Here is an 18,954-nt window from a genome sequence, read left to right on the forward strand (position 1 = left end):
ACAATATTGATTAAAAATTAACTGCAGTATGATTTTCACAAGCTAAGAACAACCCTAATACCAAAACTGATGCCATGTAGGGGCCCCACCCAACTACAGAGCAATAATTAGCCACAAGGACGAATTGCTTTACATTCACAAACAAAAACAAGTAAAAAGATTATCACTGCTCGAATATGAAAGAAGAAAAAAAAATAGGCTGTGTTTTGACAAGAAATGAGGGTATACCAAGAGGAAGGAGGAAAAAAAAAAGCTGTGAAAATGGCCCAGGCGAGACAAATAGGAAATCCACTAAATGAAGTGTGACAGGACAGGAAAGTCCCATTTAAAAAAAATATTCATCTTCTTTTATTGCGTCGCTTATTAAGGCAATATCTTTAGCTCAACTTCAGAGACTGGGCTTGAACCCAGGGTGGAGTGAGTCGTGACGAGTGTCAGGGGTGAGGGTGAGAAGGAGGTGAAGGGGGAGGAGGAGGAGGAAGGGCATCTGAACCAAAGGCCTTTTAAATCCAAATACAGACAAAATAAAAAAAAAAATGTGTGTGCATGTGTGTATACATTTATAGACAAACAATTAGCATAGACAATGACTTTAATTCCTGGAATGTGTAAATATATTTTAACGCATTTTAATCCCTGTGTGCTTCTCTACCCATTTAAAAGCCCAAACATATGAATCAACTTTAAACCGCTTCATTATATCACCAATCAAAGAAATAAGTAGAGCAGTAGCTATTTGGTTCCACTGGCAGGATGTTTGCAGGATTAGTTCGGCATGTTTATGTGTGTGACTGCTCTGTAATACATTCTTAACTCAAAGACTTTTTACTCACTAAATTAAGCTTGTATATGTGCGACAGAACTGCAGAGTTTAAGTCTTTTTGGATTTGCCTCAAGTCTTTGTCTTCATCTTTGAAACAGAGCCATCATACATATTGCTGTGCCCCATTTTCATGTACTTTGTGTGGTTTCTTTGTTTTTGGTTTAATTGGCATCACTTTACCTTGTACGCTCTTCTTTCGTGCTTGGCTTTCATCTCTGCTAGGAGCCCACTGCCCATCATCTGCACACCAGGATACCGCTTGCCTCCCTGAGGACTCCCCCTGCCATCTGAACCCTCCCAGGGTTCGTCCATGGAGTCTGGTGTCCTCAGCTCCTCTGAGCGGTCTGAGCTGCTGCTGTAGTCTGTGGGCTGTGAGCGACTGGAGGCGTCTCTGTGGTGGAGACGGAAATGTTGTCAAAAAAGCTGGGAGTGGTTACAGAGGAATATAAAAAAAAATATATATATATATATATATATATAATTCTGCTTTAGTCTTCATCTTCACCTCGACTTCGGCTCAGGTGCTGGGCTCTTAATTGCAACCTTCGGTGAGGAAGGCTCCTCTGGGATGACGGATGGCTGTGCAGAGGGTGATGGACCCGAGGATGTTAAAGTGGCCTGGATTTTCTCAGACTTATCCAGTTTGTCTGATTTATCCGATTTAGAGGATCGTTTGATGAGATTTAGAAATCCTCCTTTCTTTTTCTTCTCGCCATCTTGAGATTCTGAACTCTTCAGGGAACGCCTGAGAAAAGACACGACGGACAAAGGGACACATGAGAGAAAGACTTAATAAGAGAGGAGTATTAGAAATGTCGAGATGAAGCCCATTTCAACTTATGTATTCAGTGGATAAAAACATAAAGAGACAAGAGTACAGTCCTTACTTGGAATCCATCTTGGTGACTTTTTTAGAGAAGAACTCATCTACACCCTCATCCACCCTTCCCATGAGGCCGTTCTGTTCCCCATCTTGAGATGGAGTGCTGCTGATTTGCTGAAAGAAAAAAGATTTTCTGGACCATCTGACAGAAAGCAGATCAACTGCACTGGACTATATCTAAAGAGGTCTTATATGTTATTTTGAGACAAATGTAAGCTCACTAATGCCTTGAAGTAAACTTGAGAAACCCATCTTGACCACTCACTGGTACTTTGCTGGAATGTGTCTTTTTGTTCCTCCGAGGTCGGAGTTTGGTGAAGTGCTGGAGCTTTTTTTCTTCCTCAGATGGAAGCTCCACCATCACACCTGTGGGACATGGCTCCAGTTTGGGCAGCACCATAGATGGAGTGGATGGAGTGTGAGATGAAGTTGAAGTATCCTCCACATGGATGGGGACATCTTCTAGGGCTTTGTCCAGGTCAAACTCCATCTCTGTAGATTTGTAATTTTATAGGATCAAATACAGAGAAATAAAAAATAAAACCCCATCAAGTCAACTTCTTATTAACGTTATTACAGTTAAAACTACAAACTGAAAAACTCAAACTAGATATGAATAAAAGATTTTAACTATAATAAAAAAAATAAAAACTAGATTTTTATGACACGTTAACAACATGAAATGATTTTGGGAACTTGGAAAATTGTCTTTTAAAAAAGGAAAAAACAAAGAAAGTTAACATGACTTAGCTAATGACGGTTTATTGGACATATTTGAAACTTTGCGTCTATTTTTCTAAATATTTTCCTAAATCTTGCCTCTGGCATGTGTCCTCTATAACCAAACTAAACACTAAAACTAACACAAATTTAAGTAAAACTAAAGATTTCCAACCAATAAAAACTAAACAAGAAATAAAAATCACAAAAGGTAAAAAAAAATTAATCCAACTACAAAACTAGAATTATTCTGCTTTGTATAGCCTAAAGCAGCAAGACAGCATGATAATCTCAATTTAAGAGAACGTGGTGTTATAACATGTAAACTCAGAAATATGAAGTACTAACCAAAGGCACGAGACACTGGTCGCAGCATCCTGCTGTGGATGCTCTTCCTTTTGGATTTTGGAGTCATCTGCAGGAGGAAAAGTTACACTTGTAGCAACTGTGAACTAAAATGAAAACTTTATTTTCTATAAGTGACGAGTGGATGAGTGCTGAAGATTTTAAAACCACGTAAGCAACAACTGTGTGCAAGTACAAAAAGAGTGAACAAAAGAACAAACAGCACATCTGTCATAACGCGACACAAGCGAGCCGTTAACATGTTTTCCACATCTTATATTTCTAATTCCTTAACGTTGAAACTCAATAACAGATATTATAGCTTCCTGTGTTTAACCGTCAAGCTTATGAAGAGATAAAAATTAATATTGGGCAGAACTGAGTTCAGCTTATTGCTGCAGCCCTCCACAACAATCCCGGAGTCTTATGTGGCCCTTTAATAAAATTTTTTGTCCACCCCTTCTCCGAAGTCTTGACTGCTGCTTTTATTTACTCGTATCTCAGTGCCACAAGATGATATCGGATCTCCAGAAGCCAAATGTATATTTAACTTAGAACATATTTTAAAGAAAATAACAATATTGTAGGCCAGTTTTCTTCAGACTTGGAGCTCATACTGTTAGTTAACAAACCAAAGTATCAACTGGTTAATCTGACAAATCTCTAGAATTTTAAAGGGGTTTGAAATGTTATCTTTATTATTTATCCTTAAACACAGTGGCAGGATGAGGGAAGCTCTACTGCTTCTTTTTAAGGAAACACTCTTCATACACCAAATTGTAAAAGAACCCAGTGAGGACTGTATAGCAGGCATGCACAGGGGAGAGTGAGGGACAAGGAAAAGAACAGTGAGAGCAAAGAAAAGTGGACAGGAACGAGAATCGAGCGAGGCAGTCCACTATTACTTACACTGGTGCAGCACAGAATCTCCATGGAGCAAAGGAGGAAAAGGGAAGAAGGAAAAGAGGAAAAGATTGAAGAGAAAGGGAGACAACACAGAGTAAGGCCTAACGAAGAACAAGCGAGGAAAATGAAAGGAAGCAGAGGAGGAAGGAGAGGGAGGCAGGGGAAAGATTTAAGAAGAAGAAGAAAAAAACGTGGAGATAACTATGGAACCAGAGGAAGACAGAGGACAGGAGGACTTGCTGCTTTTCCCCACAGCAGACTGCACCAACACTTTTCTGCCAGATGATTACAGTTATCATCTTTGTTTTGCCAACAGAAAAAAAACGGACACTGCTAAATATTTCACCTCTTAACTCGAGGCCTATAAAAGACTGTTTTCACTTGCTTCTGTTCCAGTTTGGCTGGGAGAAATAATATATATTGCACTGCTGGTAGTGAACTTAAACATTGTCCTTTAATGAAAATCACTAGAAAGCATCACAGATCAAATAAGCCATGGATCACAAAGGGGATAGAAGATGCATGTAAAAAGAAAAATAATCTATATAAGAGATTCATAAAACAGAGGACAAAAGATGCTGAAATAAAGTACAAGTTATATAAAAATAGATTAGTAAATATTATAAGAACAAGTAAGAAAGAATATTACCACAAATTATTGGAGCAAAGTAGAAGTAACACACAAGAAACATGGAGGATATTAAACAGTCTAATCAAAAAGGGCTCAAAAAATAAGAATTATGCAGAATTTTTTAAAAAAGATAAAGATATTGTGCTTGATAAAGCTAAAGACATTGCAAATGAATTTAATGATTTCTTTTAAATGTTGGCTTTAATTTAGCAAAAGAAATTCCAGAGTCAAGAAATAATAACGACCTAAATAAACATATTACTCAGAATGTGTCCTCCATGTTTATTGGTGCTGCAACTCATAGAGAAATAATTAACATTGTGAAGACATTTAAAAATAAAAAGTCCACTGACTGTTTTGGTATTGACATGATATTAGTTAAAAGTATTATAGAATATATAGTGCAACCTTTCGCATACATTTGTAATCTGTCCTTTCAAACTGGTGTGTTTCCCTCACAAATGAAAATAGCAAAAGTTATTCCAATCCATAAAAACGGAGAGAGATGTCAGTTTACCAATTACAGGCCAATATCACTACTCCCACAGTTCTCAAAAATTTTAGAAAAGTTTTTTGTTAATAGACTTGATAAATATATGGAGAAGCATAATCTCCTAAGCGATAACCAATATGGCTTTAGAGTGAAAAGGTCCACTTCAATGGCAGTGATGGAACTTGTTGAAGGGATATCTAATGCAATAGATAATAAGGAATATACTGTTGGTGTATTTATAGACTTTAAAAAGGCGTTTGATACATGTTAAAAGTCCGCTTGTTCATTGTAACTGTTTATACTACGTTACCCATGATGCACCTCGGTATCTGTACTTCCGGTTGGGAACGTGTTCAGCGCAGTTCTGCACAGATGAGAGGTGTGTCGGAGGATAACGTATTTACTTGCATTCCTGTGTGAGTTAATACTGTGTGCGTGCTTACCATGTGAGTATTGTAAGATGAGAGTGATGCTTGTTTGACTTTATCTGTGTAATTTGCTATGTAAGAAGCTAGTCCCCTTGCTATCGCTAAGATGCGTTTTTTTGGCCTACTACAGGCAGCCTTGTGTTCAGCCCATGTTTCATTTCATATACGACTTACTGTCAAGTATTGTGGTTGTAGGCGGATGTAACTATTTACTATGTTTATTCTCTGAATCGTTGTAATCTGCAGAGGTCTGTATATACGAGCCAGAAATTCATTTATGGTCTTAGGGTGCCATCTAGTGGCCATGAGGTTATGGCAGATTGTATAACATTACGCTGGAAACCCACAGTACTGTAGAAGGGGTACACTGCTATCCATAGTGGTTAATACAAATGTTTGTTTTTCTGTTTACAGATGACCACACACACCCATAGACACACTCACACCCCCTTTACCTGCATGTGAATCCTATAACGCCTCCCTACCAACGCTGTACATCCTGTTGATGTCATCTGCCACCTCCTTAGTAAAGTTATTTGAACTACATCACTGTGGAGTACCATTCCTTCTGACCGAGGACGACTCAGTTGAAGCGTGATCGGCAATCAGTGCAAACATACATTACAAGTGGTCCTTCGAGCCGGAGTTCGCCTTGGCTGAGTTAATGAGATGGCAAACCCTCGGGATAGAGGTGCATCGAATAGCCCCCGTCCAGCGCGGGAGAAGAAACTTCCGGGACATCTGGTGGACTATGAGCACAACCTAACTGAGCCACCCGAGCCATCTAGAGCTCCAAGTAGTTCAAGCAGCTCCGACTATGAAGAGGATGAGAGATGGCAGAAGATGGAATCAGTTTGGAGCAGTGTCCTCCAACTAGAGCTGGACGATATATCGAGTTTTTAAAAAATATCGATATATTTTTATACGAGATATAAGATGTGACAATATCCTTTATATCGATATAGTCTATGTTACGTTATAATTATACTTGTGGAGCCGCAAGTTTGCCTCTCTTTCGTCCACTTTCGTCTTTAAGCAACGTTACTCGGCCTCCCCTCCTCCCCCATCACTTCACCTGCAGGAAGCGACAAGATGGACACGGCAAATCTCCGTTAACGAGTTACTGCGCATCGCCCCGTGCGTGGGGCTGGACGGCGTCAACGTGTAAGCTAGCTAACCACGCTAACGAGCTAACCACGCTAACGCCATGCAGCCCAGAGGTGCTGCAGGGACTAAAATCCTTTCATTTTCTCAAAAGTTGACAGCGCGCCTTATGTATGAATTCTGGTTGTGCTTGATGACTGCGAACCGATTTTATGTGGAACACGGCGCTCAGCAATCTGTGAAAAAATGTTTTAGTACGACTTTGGTAAGCTACGGAGCTGCACCGCTTGATGGATTGTCGGAGCATTACGGCTGAGCCTCGCGGAGTGATACGTACTGTGCTTCAACGTAATATTACCCTACTGTGTATAAGGACCATAAATGGCACCTGTTAAGAGACGTGGTTGCGAAGCGGATTTCAAACTCCAGGCTGTCAGTCACGCAGTAGAAGTTGGGAACAGAGCAGCTGTGAAATCTGTCTTTGTTATTGTGCTCAGCGTCTTTTGGTTTACATTTTGACTGCACAATTGTGAGCTTTTTGTTTAGCACAAAAACAACATTGTTTTCTTTTATTTATGGAGCATTATTATTTAATAAATGCTCATAATTTATTTTTGAGTAAATTTTATGTACATCTGTTCTATGTTAATAAAAGTGCCTGTGTGACATCTGGGACACAGCTTTGACTAAGAACTCTCTTTTTGTTCTTATTTTATGGCTTTAAAAAAATATATCGAGATATATATCTTATATCGCCATCCAGCTAAAAAAATATCGAGATATGAATTTTGGGTCATATCGCCCAGCCCTACCTCCAACACATGACTCAACTGCAAGTGTCTATGGAGGAAACTCGTGGGACATTACTAAAGCGGGTGGAGCGTTTGGAGCAAGCTTCTAAACCTGGCAGTCCTCTTCCCCCAGAAACAGGAGCGTTAGAACAACCCCAACGTATTTCCTCCATAACAGAAGTTGCACCACTACAACCTAGCAATGAGGTGTTACATGATACCACAGAGCCACTAACTGTGCTAGTAAGTCCCTCAGAGCAGGGCACCACAACACCTGCAAACATGCCAACGCAAGCGGAAACATCTGCTCCATCACCTCCCCGTAAAGCGAGCCTTCACATTCAGCCAGTGCTGCACCCTGCCACTTATGTAGCCGCATCGACGCCACTCAGGAGACCTGGACGATGCACTGCTGAACCCTTCTCATATCAGCGATCGGAACATCAGCCCCTGATAAACAGGCCAGGCCAGGTGCAGCTATTACATTCTGCATCCCCAGCTGATCAGCCACTACAACATGCTCATCTTTCAATGCACCAGCTATCACAGGCTGTGGACCCAGCGAGTCTGCAGCAGATGTCACATCCCGCTGCTCCTGTCTTCCAAGTCAGACATCCAGCTAATCCTGTGTACTTGCAGCAACCTTCAGGTCCACCAGCACCTGTGCCCCAGCCATCACAGTGGGCAGAAGCTCATCCCCTGTGCCCACCATACTGCATCCTGAAGCTTTGCCCGATCCAGCTGGCAAATACTATGTTCCTTATCCCTCAGGATGTAACTATTCATCATCTTCCTCTGCTGAACACCATAATCCACAGGTTGCCACAATTTACCCAGCAGGAACGCCTCTACCAAACCTGATGGAGATGATGGTGGCATCTTCATATGGCATTCCAAAGCCTAAGCTGGTGATCTTCCGGTCGGGGAGAGAGAGTGACTTCGCCTTATTAAAGAAAGGGCTGGACAGCACCTTAGGGCCATATTCTCATCTGGGAGAAGATTACAAGTATCAGGTCCTACTAGATCATCTAGAGCATCCCAGCGCCCTACAGGTAGCCAAGCGCTACATTCACGACCGCACTCCCTACACTAGTGCAATGAGGGCGCTAGAGCAGAGGTATGGACAGCCAAGGCAGTTAGTCCAAAGTGAGCTTAGCACTATATTAAACTGCCCCCCTATTAGAGCCGGAGACTCTCAAGCTATTGAAGACCTCTCCCTGTCGGTGTCCAGCCTGGTTGGGCTTCTCAGTACCATGGATGAAGTAGCAGCCAGTGAGCTTCATTGTGGTTCACATGTGGATAGACTGCCTACCAAGCTCCCTCTGAACTACAGGGACAACTTCATCGAGTACTGTATCACCCGGGGGATCATCCGCAGTGGCAGCAGCCGAACATACAATATGTACGACTTCTCAGAATGGCTCGAACGGAAATCCCAAGTCCTTCAGCTATCCAGACAAGCCTCTCAAATGCCCCCGGACAAGCCACGTCCAGAGAAGAACCTACTCAAAGCCTCAGCAGGGCTCAAGCCACACAACAGATCTGCTTCCATCTACTACGGCCCAAATCCAGCCCAAGCCAAGCTAAAACAGGAGGGAGAATCTACAGCTCCAGATCCGACAGTCCAACCTAAGAAGAAACAGAAGTTCAAACCTTATTGTCCATACTGCGAAGGGACAGAGCATTATCTGAATGGCTGTGATGGATTCAAAAGGCTAGACCTCAAAGCTATGGCTACCTGGATTACCGAGAAGGCCAAATGCTGGCGCTGTGGCCGTAAACATTCTCCAGAGCAGTGTACTCTGAAGAAGCCGTGCAGCACCTGTGGTGACCAGCATTTGTCGGTGCTCCATGACCTGGTTGAGGCCAAGAAGCGGGACCCTAACATACTAACTGTGAGTACTAGTATGGTCTACCTAGACTATTCAAGTCACTCAGGTCGTGTTATGCTTAAGGTAGTACCAATCCAACTACATCATGGGGGCAAATCACTGGATACATTTGCTGTGCTCGATGACGGCTCAGAGAAGACTGTTGTGCTTCCAGCGGCAGTTAAATCTCTAGGTTTGGAACAGGAGGAAGCAACACTCTCACTGAGAACTATCCGTCGAGATGTAATCCAGATGAAGGGAGGCTTTGTCTCATTTCAGGTGTCACCAAGGGCTAAGCCCAAAGTGAGGTACAAAGTAACACATGCCTTCACAGCCCAACAACTGAGCCTAGCTACTCAGTCATGTCCAGCTGAACAGCTAAAGAAGAAGTATCTTCACTTACAGAAAGTCCAGATTGAGGGATTTAACCAGATCCAACCTTTGGTGCTGATTGGCTCAGATAACGCTCATCTCATCACCCCTGTCCGCCCCGTCCTTCGGGGGTCGTCCAAAGGGCCAGTAGCTATCTGCACCAAGCTCGGATGGGCCATCCAGGGGCCGGCCAGTAGTATGCCTACATCTGAGGGGGACCTGCAGTGCCTGAACATGTGCCTTTCTCCTGCAGAGGCCCTGCATCAAGATGTGAAGCGTTTGTGGCAACTAGATGCTCCCCCCTACAGGACAGAGAAGGAGGTCACACGGTCAAAGGAGGACAGAGAGGCGGTAGCTATGTTGGAGACAAAGACCATCAGAGTCCCAGTAGACGGTGTCGAGAGATACGCCACTCCGCTGCTGAGAAGAAGGGACTTTCCACGGATGTGTGTCTCTCCTGAAGCAGTAAAAGGCCTCCTCAGATCCACCGAACGTAAGCTGGCCAAGAATCCTGATCTGACCCTCACATACAGCCAGGAGATCCACAGGTTAGTAGATTCTGGTTATGTTGTTAAGCTGAGCCCAGATGAGACACATAGCTCTTCCGAGTCATGGTATGTACCCCATCACATGGTACATCACAATAATAAGGCTAGGGTGGTCTTCAACTGTTCGTTTGAGTTTCAGGGGGCTGTCCTGAACCACTACCTCTTACCAGGACCTCCCTTGGGGCCCACTCTGCTGGGGGTATTACTCCGCTTCCGCCAACACCCTGTAGCTGTGAGTGGAGATATCAAAGCCATGTTTCACCAGATTCGGCTGCTCCCAGAGGATTGTACTCTGCTACGGTTTCTGTGGAGGGATTGTGAAACTGACCGGCCCCCAGACGTATATGAGTGGAGAGTTTTGCCCTTCGGAACGACATGTAGCCCCTGTTGTGCTATTTTCGCCCTACAGAGACATGCAAGGGAGCACAAAGACACCCACAAGGACATCTGTGACTCTGTCCACACAGCCTTCTATGTGGATAACTGTTTACAGTCCCTGTCCAACCCAGAAGAAGCAAAGCAGCTCATCGACCGAATGAGAGATTTACTCATTCAAGGAGGATTCGAGATACGTCAGTGGGCGAGCAACGTGCCCGAAGTAGTTGCTCACCTGCCCGCTTCAGCTAGATCAGAGAGCTGCGAGCTTTGGCTGAACTTCAAAAGTCTCGACCCACAAGAGTCAACATTAGGACTCAGCTGGCACTGCCCGACAGATGTCCTGGGATATAAGCACCGCCCTATAACCTACTCCACGGTCACGCTGCGCAACGTGTACAAGGTACTAGCTACCCAGTATGACCCCCTAGGTTATATTTGTCCCTACACTACAAGGGCCAAGCTGATTGTACAGGCCCTGTGGAGCACAGAGAGAGGATGGGATGAGCCCATCGAAGGGAATCTACTTAAGTCCTGGCTTGAGTGGGAAGGCGAACTGTCACACCTTCAGCATGTCACCATTCCCCGCTGCTACGCTCCTTCTCACAACTCCAGCAATGTGACATACGAGGCTCACATATTCTGTGACGCATCAGAAAAGGCGTATGGGGCTGTGGATTATCTCCGAGTAATCGAGCAACAACTGCCCATCGCCACATCATTCCTGATGGCTCGCTCCAGAGTGGCCCCACGCAAACAGGTGTCAATGCCCCGGCTGGAGCTTTGCGCAGCACTCACAGGAGCCCAATTGGCCAAATTACTCCAGACAGAGCTCACCATTCTCCTGCAATCGATCTACCTGTGGACAGACTCTACAACGGTGCTGCAGTGGATCCAGTCTTGTTCCTGTCGCTATAAGGTATTCGTGGGGACTAGAATCTGTGAAATACAGGAGCTGACATCTCCTGAACAGTGGCGGTATGTGACCTCTGACCTCAATCCCGCTGATGACATCACCAGAGGGAAACATCTCGCTGACCTAACTGTCTGCAATCGTTGGTCACATGGTCCACCCTTTCTGTCACAAACTGCTGACACTTGGCCTAAGTTTCCAACAGAGTTCCCGGCATGCAGTGAGGCAGAGCTCAGGAAGACTGCATTCTGTGGGCACGCTTCTGCATCCCCGACCTTACCGGATCCAACACAGTATGCCACGCTAGATGAGCTGATTGCTGCTACATACCAGACCCAACACGGGGCGGCTGACGCTCCTATTACAGCAGTGGAGCAACTAGAAACCAAGACCATGCTGCTTCGCTCGGCTCAGACTGACAGCTTCCCAGAGGAGGCCCGAGCCCTCCAGATCGGGCACCCAGTCCGCTCAGACAGCCGTCTTAGCGTGCTGTCCCCTGAATATGACAGTCTTACCGGTCTCCTCAGAGTCGGAGGCCGCCTCCGTCGAGCTGCAGACTTAGATCCAGACAGTATTCATCCCATCGTATTAGCAGCTGAACATCCCCTGACCAAGCTCATCATAAAAACTTATGATGACCAGCTCCTTCATCCAGGTGCAGAGAGGCTGTTTGCGGAAATACGGCGCACCTATTGGATTCTCAGAGGACGTCAAGCCATTAAGAAGCATCAGCACCAGTGTGTGGACTGTAGGAGATGGCGCGCCTCGCCTTCTACACCCAAAATGGCTGACTTACCTTCATCACGGCTGAGACTCTATAAGCCGCCGTTCTGGTCAACGGGCGTAGACTGTTTTGGGCCATACACGATAAAGATAGGTCGTAGAAGAGAGAAACGCTGGGGAATTATCTACAAGTGTCTTACAACCAGATGCGTGCACCTTGATCTCCTCCCTAGTCTTGACACCGATTCCTTCCTTATGTCATTACGCAGATTTATTGCACGCCGAGGAAAGCCATACGAGATGTGGTCTGATCGAGGGACCAATTTCAGAGGTGGGCACAGAGAACTCCAAACGGCGTGTGAAAACATGGAGCCGGACCTCAAGCAGCAACTGGCCAAGCAGACTATCAACTTCTGCTTCAATCCCCCACACTCTCCTCATTTCGGAGGAGCATGGGAAAGGGAAATCAGAGCAGTGAAGTCAGCTCTGCAAGTAGTCCTGAAGGACCAAGTTGTGGCGGAAGAAGTCCTACTCACTGCTCTCATAGAGGTTGAGGGCATTTTGAACTCAAAGCCGCTCGTCTATGCATCGGCTGACATAGCTGACCCAGATCCCATCACACCAAATCTTCTTTTGATGGGGCGGCATGATTCGGCACTACCCCAGGCAGTTTACGGCCCCTCAGGCACTCTTTCGAACAGAAGATGGAGGCACAGTCAGGTCATCAGCGACCACTTCTGGAAGCGGTTCATACAGAACTACCTCCCAGGACTGCAACTCCGACAGAAATGGAGGAAGTCCACTGACAACATGGCTGTGGGACAAGCTGTTATGATTGTGGACTATAACTTGCCTAGAGGCCTTTGGCCTGTGGGTACCATTGTCAAAGTTTTCCCAGGGATTGATGGCGTTGTTCGAGCCGCCGAGGTCAAAGTTAAAGACAGTACCTATGTTCGCCCGGTAACTAAGCTGGTAGAACTTCCCGAAGTTCCTGAGGACTCACATGACACTGTTTCAAAATAGAAGGACTCTAGCGGGAGTGTATTTGCCTACAAATACAGGGGCGGCTGTTAAAAGTCCGCTTGTTCATTGTAACTGTTTATACTACGTTACCCATGATGCACCTCGGTATCTGTACTTCCGGTTGGGAACGTGTTCAGCGCAGTTCTGCACAGATGAGAGGTGTGTCGGAGGATAACGTATTTACTTGCATTCCTGTGTGAGTTAATACTGTGTGCGTGCTTACCATGTGAGTATTGTAAGATGAGAGTGATGCTTGTTTGACTTTATCTGTGTAATTTGCTATGTAAGAAGCTAGTCCCGTTGCTATCGCTAAGATGCGTTTTTTTTGGCCTACTACAGGCAGCCTTGTGTTCAGCCCATGTTTCATTTCATATACGACTTACTGTCAAGCATTGTGGTTGTAGGCGGATGTAACTATTTACTATGTTTATTCTCTGAATCGTTGTAATCTGCAGAGGTCTGGGTTGCCAATGTATATACGAGCCAGAAATTCATTTATGGTCTTAGGGTGCCATCTAGTGGCCATGAGGTTATGGCAGATTGTATAACATTACGCTGGAAACCCACAGTACTGTAGAAGGGGTACACTGCTATCCATAGTGGTTAATACAAATGTTTGTTTTTCTGTTTACAGATGACCACACACACCCATAGACACACTCACACCCCCTTTACCTGCATGTGAATCCTATAACGCCTCCCTACCAACGCTGTACATCCTGTTGATGTCATCTGCCACCTCCTTAGTAAAGTTATTTGAACTACATCACTGTGGAGTACCATTCCTTCTGACCGAGGACGACTCAGTTGAAGCGTGATCGGCAATCAGTGCAAACATACATTACAATACAATTGATCATTCTATATTAATGAATAAACTAGAGAGATATGGCATAAGAGGGATAGCATACAAGTGGATGAAAAGTTACCTGGATGAACGATATCAATATGTCGAATTCAATAATGTAAAATCTAAACAGTTGAAGGTAACTTGTGGTGTTCCTCAGGGCTCTGTGCTGGGCCCTAAATTATTTATATTATATATAAATGACATATGTAGTGTTTCCAAACTGTTAAAATGTGTATTGTTTGCTGATGATACCACTCTGTACTGCTCAGGTAAAAACTTAGAACAGCTTCTGACTACAGCGGAAAAGGAGTTAAATATATTTAAAAACTGGTTTGATGTAAATAAGTTATCATTAAATATAAAGAAAACAAAATTGATTATTTTTGGCATTAGACAAGTGAAAAATGTGTCTAAAATAAGGGTTAATGGAATTGAAATTGAAAGAGTGTACGAAAATAAATTTCTTGGAGTGATAATTGATGATAAGCTGAGATGGAAGTCTCATATAAACCACGTGAAAACAAAAATGTCAAAAACCATTGCTATTCTCTATAAAACAAAGCATGTCCTGAACAAAAAATCATTATACACACTTTATTGTACTCTGTTGCTTCTATATATGACTTATTGTCTGGAGATATGGGGTAATGCATATAAAACGAACACTCTTCATATTTTCAAATTACAAAAAAGAGCTATAAGAATTATAAACCAATCAAACTATATAGAACCAACTAACATTTTGTTTATTAATCTGAATACCCTGATATTTTATGATTTAGTTGAATATAAAATGGCACAGATAATGTATAAAGCACAAAATAACTTGCTTTGCCCCAGTACTCAGAAACTGTTCAAAGTCAGGGAGAGTCAATATGACTTAAGGGGAACAGATTTCTTTAAAAAAAACAAGATAAGGACAAATATAAAGCAGAGATGTGTTTCTGTTAGAGGAGTTAAACTGTGGAATAGTTATGACAGTGATTTAAAAAGGTGTAGTTCATTTTCCTTGTTTAAAAACATGTTTAAAAATAGAGTATTAGAAAAATATATAAATCAAGAATGAAAAGTGCAAAAAGGAGAAAAAAAAACCAACCTCTTGATTCTTTTGCTTTGATGTAGTTACTTATCTAAGGTGGAAAGTTTTTTTTTTCTTTGTTTTTTTTTTGTTTGTTTGTTTGTTTGGTTTGGTTTTTGCTTTGTTTTATTATTTTCTTCAAGCCCTGTGTACAGGAGCTGCATACAAAAAGATATTTTGTGAAAAGGGTTGGCGTAATAAGCAAATGCTTCAGCCAATACCTTTTGATTAGCCTTGTCTCGTGCTTTCTTTCTTTATGGTAGATTTTTGTTCTGTTTTCACTGTTTTTTTTTCTCACTGTTTTCACTGAGATTTGAATTTGAATGCTAATCAATAAAATCAAATCAAAATCTAATCAAACTCCAGCCTAGTTTTGTAGCCTTTCTACACTATTTACTCACCTGCATTAAAAATGAGCCAATAACAGCCAAGAGTGCTGTTAGCATTTTGGCAAAAGTTTTTCAGTCTGTGCTAGAATTAATGATGGTCAATGTAAAGATGACGAGAACTAATTTTTTAGGTAGAGGTTAAATTTAAGGCAGGTGTATTTGTGAGCTACAGCTAACTGTGAGCAAGAACCACTGCCTCCCTTTGCTTAGGTAGGTCAGCCGTTAATTCTAATTAAACACTCACACCCTCACCTGTTGCCCACCATAACCTACCATACATGTTTCCAAATCCTCAAGCCTCTCAGCCTCCAGTATCTCGGCCGATGCCCTTTTTGGAATCTTTTCCTCCGGCACATCCAGGTCCACCGACTCCTGCTGCACCAAGGGGCGACCTCGGCGTACCAGATGATCCGCCTGAGACGACCGGTGACAAGAAAAACAATGAGATGGCGCGCAAGAGAGACAAAAGATGTAAAGAGAAGAAGGAAAGTTGTTGAAAGGCAAGCAAACAGAAGGGGTGAAGAGTCAGGATGAGACAAGATCAATAGGGGAGAAAATACTAAATAATTTTAAATCAACATTTACTTTTCCCCCTCTAGCCATTGTTAATTAATGAATACAAAACAGTCGATTCTAATCTTACCAGCACGTGCTGTGACGTGGAAAGAGCCTCCAAAATCTCATCGACGATGCGATCGGACAGAAAGGACGCTAGACTCAGCTTCACCTCACTGCCACAGAGAGAGAAGGTGAGGGGAGCTGTGAGGTCACAACAGACTTAAATGCTTAAACTATGAAGCCTCCAAACACACCTGATCTTGTTGATGATATCTACCCCAGACTGCTCCAGGAGGGTTTTGCTAACAAAGCTTTTAGGTACAACCATCCTAGCTGAGCTGGCCTTCATCAGCTCTACTCGAAGATTACTCTTCTTCATCACATGAGGACACAGAGACTCTGCTGCATCCATCATGGTCTCCAATAGCGTCTAAAGAGACAGCAGGGAGGAAAATGTAATGATGGATCTGATTAAATTACTAGATGACAGCTGTCATACTGATCTCATGAGCCTACATTTAAAATGCAATTTCACAGACTTTACTAATCTATGACCGTTAAGGCCCAACCTGCAGCTGTTGGTCCATGACAGCAGTCACCTCCCCGGCCATAGACTCCAGTTTCTCCTGAATTGGACCTACTGAAGTACTGTTCACCTCCTCTCTGGAAGCTGATCCGAGGTGGTAGAGGTTGGGAAGCAGCTAAAAACATGACAGGAAGGCACACAAGGACAGGATAAACATGGGCTTTCAATATGGCTGATTGAATTTTTGCTCTAAATTTTGAAAAAGAAACATCTCGATATCACTGGAACAATATAAACTATCCACACTGTATTACTAAATTCATTATAAAAGTCTAAATTCAAATGGAATAGGGCTGAACGATTATGGAAAATAATCTAATTGCGATTTTTTGCCCCAATATTGCGATTGCGATGCGATATGCGATTATTTTTTAAGGTCTTTGTCTTCTGTATTATTAAACAAAGACAAGCAATACATCATATAGTATGGCCAATACTATATTACATTAATTTTAAACTGTTCTTTCCTGGAAGACAGACCTCTGTTATGATGACATGAGGTGATGCATGAATTGATGACTGACATTTTTATTTAACTTCTTCAATCACAACAGTATATTTGAACATACACAATAGTTTATTTTTAGCTTACAAACATCTGAGCATAAAGTGCTGACAAGGAACCCTGGTGTAAACATTAAAATGAAAGTCAGTACAATGTGCAGATTGCAGAAATATACATAAAAAAAATCAGTGGCTTTACCACACTCAGTTTTTCGACATCTGTGAACTACTAGACAGTCATTCAATTAAAAAATAATATTAAATAAATAAAACTAATAAATAAAAAATACACACATCTTACTGATCTCTGCAGTCAGTAACATTACACATAAAGTGCAAACATAATAGCAATTGTATAAACACACACACAAACACGCCTTTAAAGTTTAAAGGCGTGAAATTGGACGGTCTAGCCTTCTGAATCAGAAGGCTAGTTCTGATTAGCGTCACCGCTGTCTCGGTGGAGTTTAATAAACTCGGCCGTCTGCTTCTTGCTATCTAAAATATAACCAGACACTGGTGTAAATTCTCGACTGTCTCATACTTCTGTTTAATAAGTTTTCTGTTTGACGTTTAGTCAGCTGTGTGAAAACCAAGGAGGAACCCACCCGGGGGATTAATAAAGTTTTATTTTATCTAATCTAATAACTTTAATCTCAGCCAAACCGATTTACTCACGAACAAACAAAACACTGAAAAAAGCCCAACAATAACATTTTTAGGTTGTCTAAGTGACTTATATATTACGTTTAACCCGAGCAGCGAAACTCCGCGGTGATCTGAAAATGATGTGCCGGGAGTTGTGCCGTTCTCGGCCGCATCAGTAACCCTCGAGCTCCCGGCTAGCTGTCGAGCTGGTGGGTAGCAGACGCCTCTGAAAACGTCGAAGCACTTTTGCAAATATGGGATATCTTGATAAACCGAGCAGATATTTGATGTTTACACAACTACTTTCTCGCCTGAAAATATGTTAAAAGTTTATTTTGTGACCCAGAAAGATTAGTATGAGTAATTTTAAAACTTAGTAGCGGCCGCCATTGCTGGAAACTGGAGTTTGGCTGGGCGGCGCTATGAATTCTGGGATATGGTAGTAATTTGGACAGCCTTCGGCGCGTCGCTGTGACGTAATCGGTCTACAAATGCGGCCTCAGGAGGATGCAGCCCATGAATTTGGACATGTCCAGAGTATAATCGCAGCCTTTGCGGTTAGAAAATTGCACTTGATCATGTCGCGATATTATCGCAAATGCGATATATCGTTCAGCCCTAAAATGGAACATATAGAATATAATAAAACACTGACAGTAAAGTAAGATAGAGTTTGCGTACGTGTGTCAATATATTAGTACAGGGCAGCCATGTTTCCTAATGCATGTGCACCGATCGGGCATAACCGCTGATGACGTGAAGTGGATAACACTCATTATCACTTTATCATGGCACCTGTTGATGGGTGGGCTATATTAGTGTGAAGGTGGACGTTTTGTCCCTTTACCCATATGGAAAAGAAATAGTAAAAACTTATATGTGATTACTCATGAAAGTGGCCACTTTCTCATTACTTTCATATATTGTTTTAGTAAGTATCCAAAACATACAAGTTTCATTATATAATTTTTCAAGGGATCTTATATCTGTTTTCACTCTTATATGCTTTTCATACAAGTTTCACACAAGACAGATACAAACTTTATAAGATTTATATATATCTTTTCCATATGGGTAAAGTTGATGTATTAGGAACAGGAAAAAATGGGCAAGCTTAAAGATTTGAGCAAGTTGGATGAGGGCCAAACTGTGATGGCTAGACGACTGCGTCAGAGCTCCTGTGGGCTATTCTCAGGCTGCAGTGGTCACTTATTATCAAAAGTGGTCCAAGGAGGGAACAGCAGTGGGCATCCAAGGCTCACTCATGCACAAACGTGCTCTTCACAGAAAAGGACGGATTGCGTGGTTTAAACCAACAGACTGTAGCTCAGATTGGGGCCCCATTGAATGCAAAAAGGGGGACCAGCACAATACTTAGCAGGTGGTCATAAT

The 18,954-nt window shown here is 42.8% G+C and overlaps 1 protein-coding gene across 2 annotated transcripts in view; it reads right to left on the reverse strand.

Moving 5' to 3' along the window:
• The window catches only part of LOC101480246 (F-actin-uncapping protein LRRC16A), an 89,676-nt gene that overhangs the window by 6,727 nt on the left and 63,995 nt on the right, over window positions 1-18,954 (reverse strand). The window contains exons 26-35 of one of the 2 annotated variants that reach the window (XM_076889776.1): window positions 16,394-16,525; window positions 16,079-16,254; window positions 15,910-15,997; window positions 15,540-15,680; window positions 3,681-3,698; window positions 2,775-2,841; window positions 1,972-2,198; window positions 1,711-1,820; window positions 1,329-1,568; window positions 1,004-1,214 (exon numbers count right to left, since the gene is read on the reverse strand). In XM_076889776.1, the coding sequence (XP_076745891.1) occupies window positions 1,004-1,214; window positions 1,329-1,568; window positions 1,711-1,820; window positions 1,972-2,198; window positions 2,775-2,841; window positions 3,681-3,698; window positions 15,540-15,680; window positions 15,910-15,997; window positions 16,079-16,254; window positions 16,394-16,525 (1,410 nt within the window). The remainder of the gene's footprint in view (window positions 1-1,003; window positions 1,215-1,328; window positions 1,569-1,710; window positions 1,821-1,971; window positions 2,199-2,774; window positions 2,842-3,680; window positions 3,699-15,539; window positions 15,681-15,909; window positions 15,998-16,078; window positions 16,255-16,393; window positions 16,526-18,954) is intronic. The other variant, XM_024804198.2, reaches the window with a different exon arrangement.

This window comes from Maylandia zebra, linkage group LG11 (assembly GCF_041146795.1).
Source record: "Maylandia zebra isolate NMK-2024a linkage group LG11, Mzebra_GT3a, whole genome shotgun sequence".
NCBI classification, from domain to species: Eukaryota; Metazoa; Chordata; class Actinopteri; order Cichliformes; family Cichlidae; genus Maylandia; species Maylandia zebra.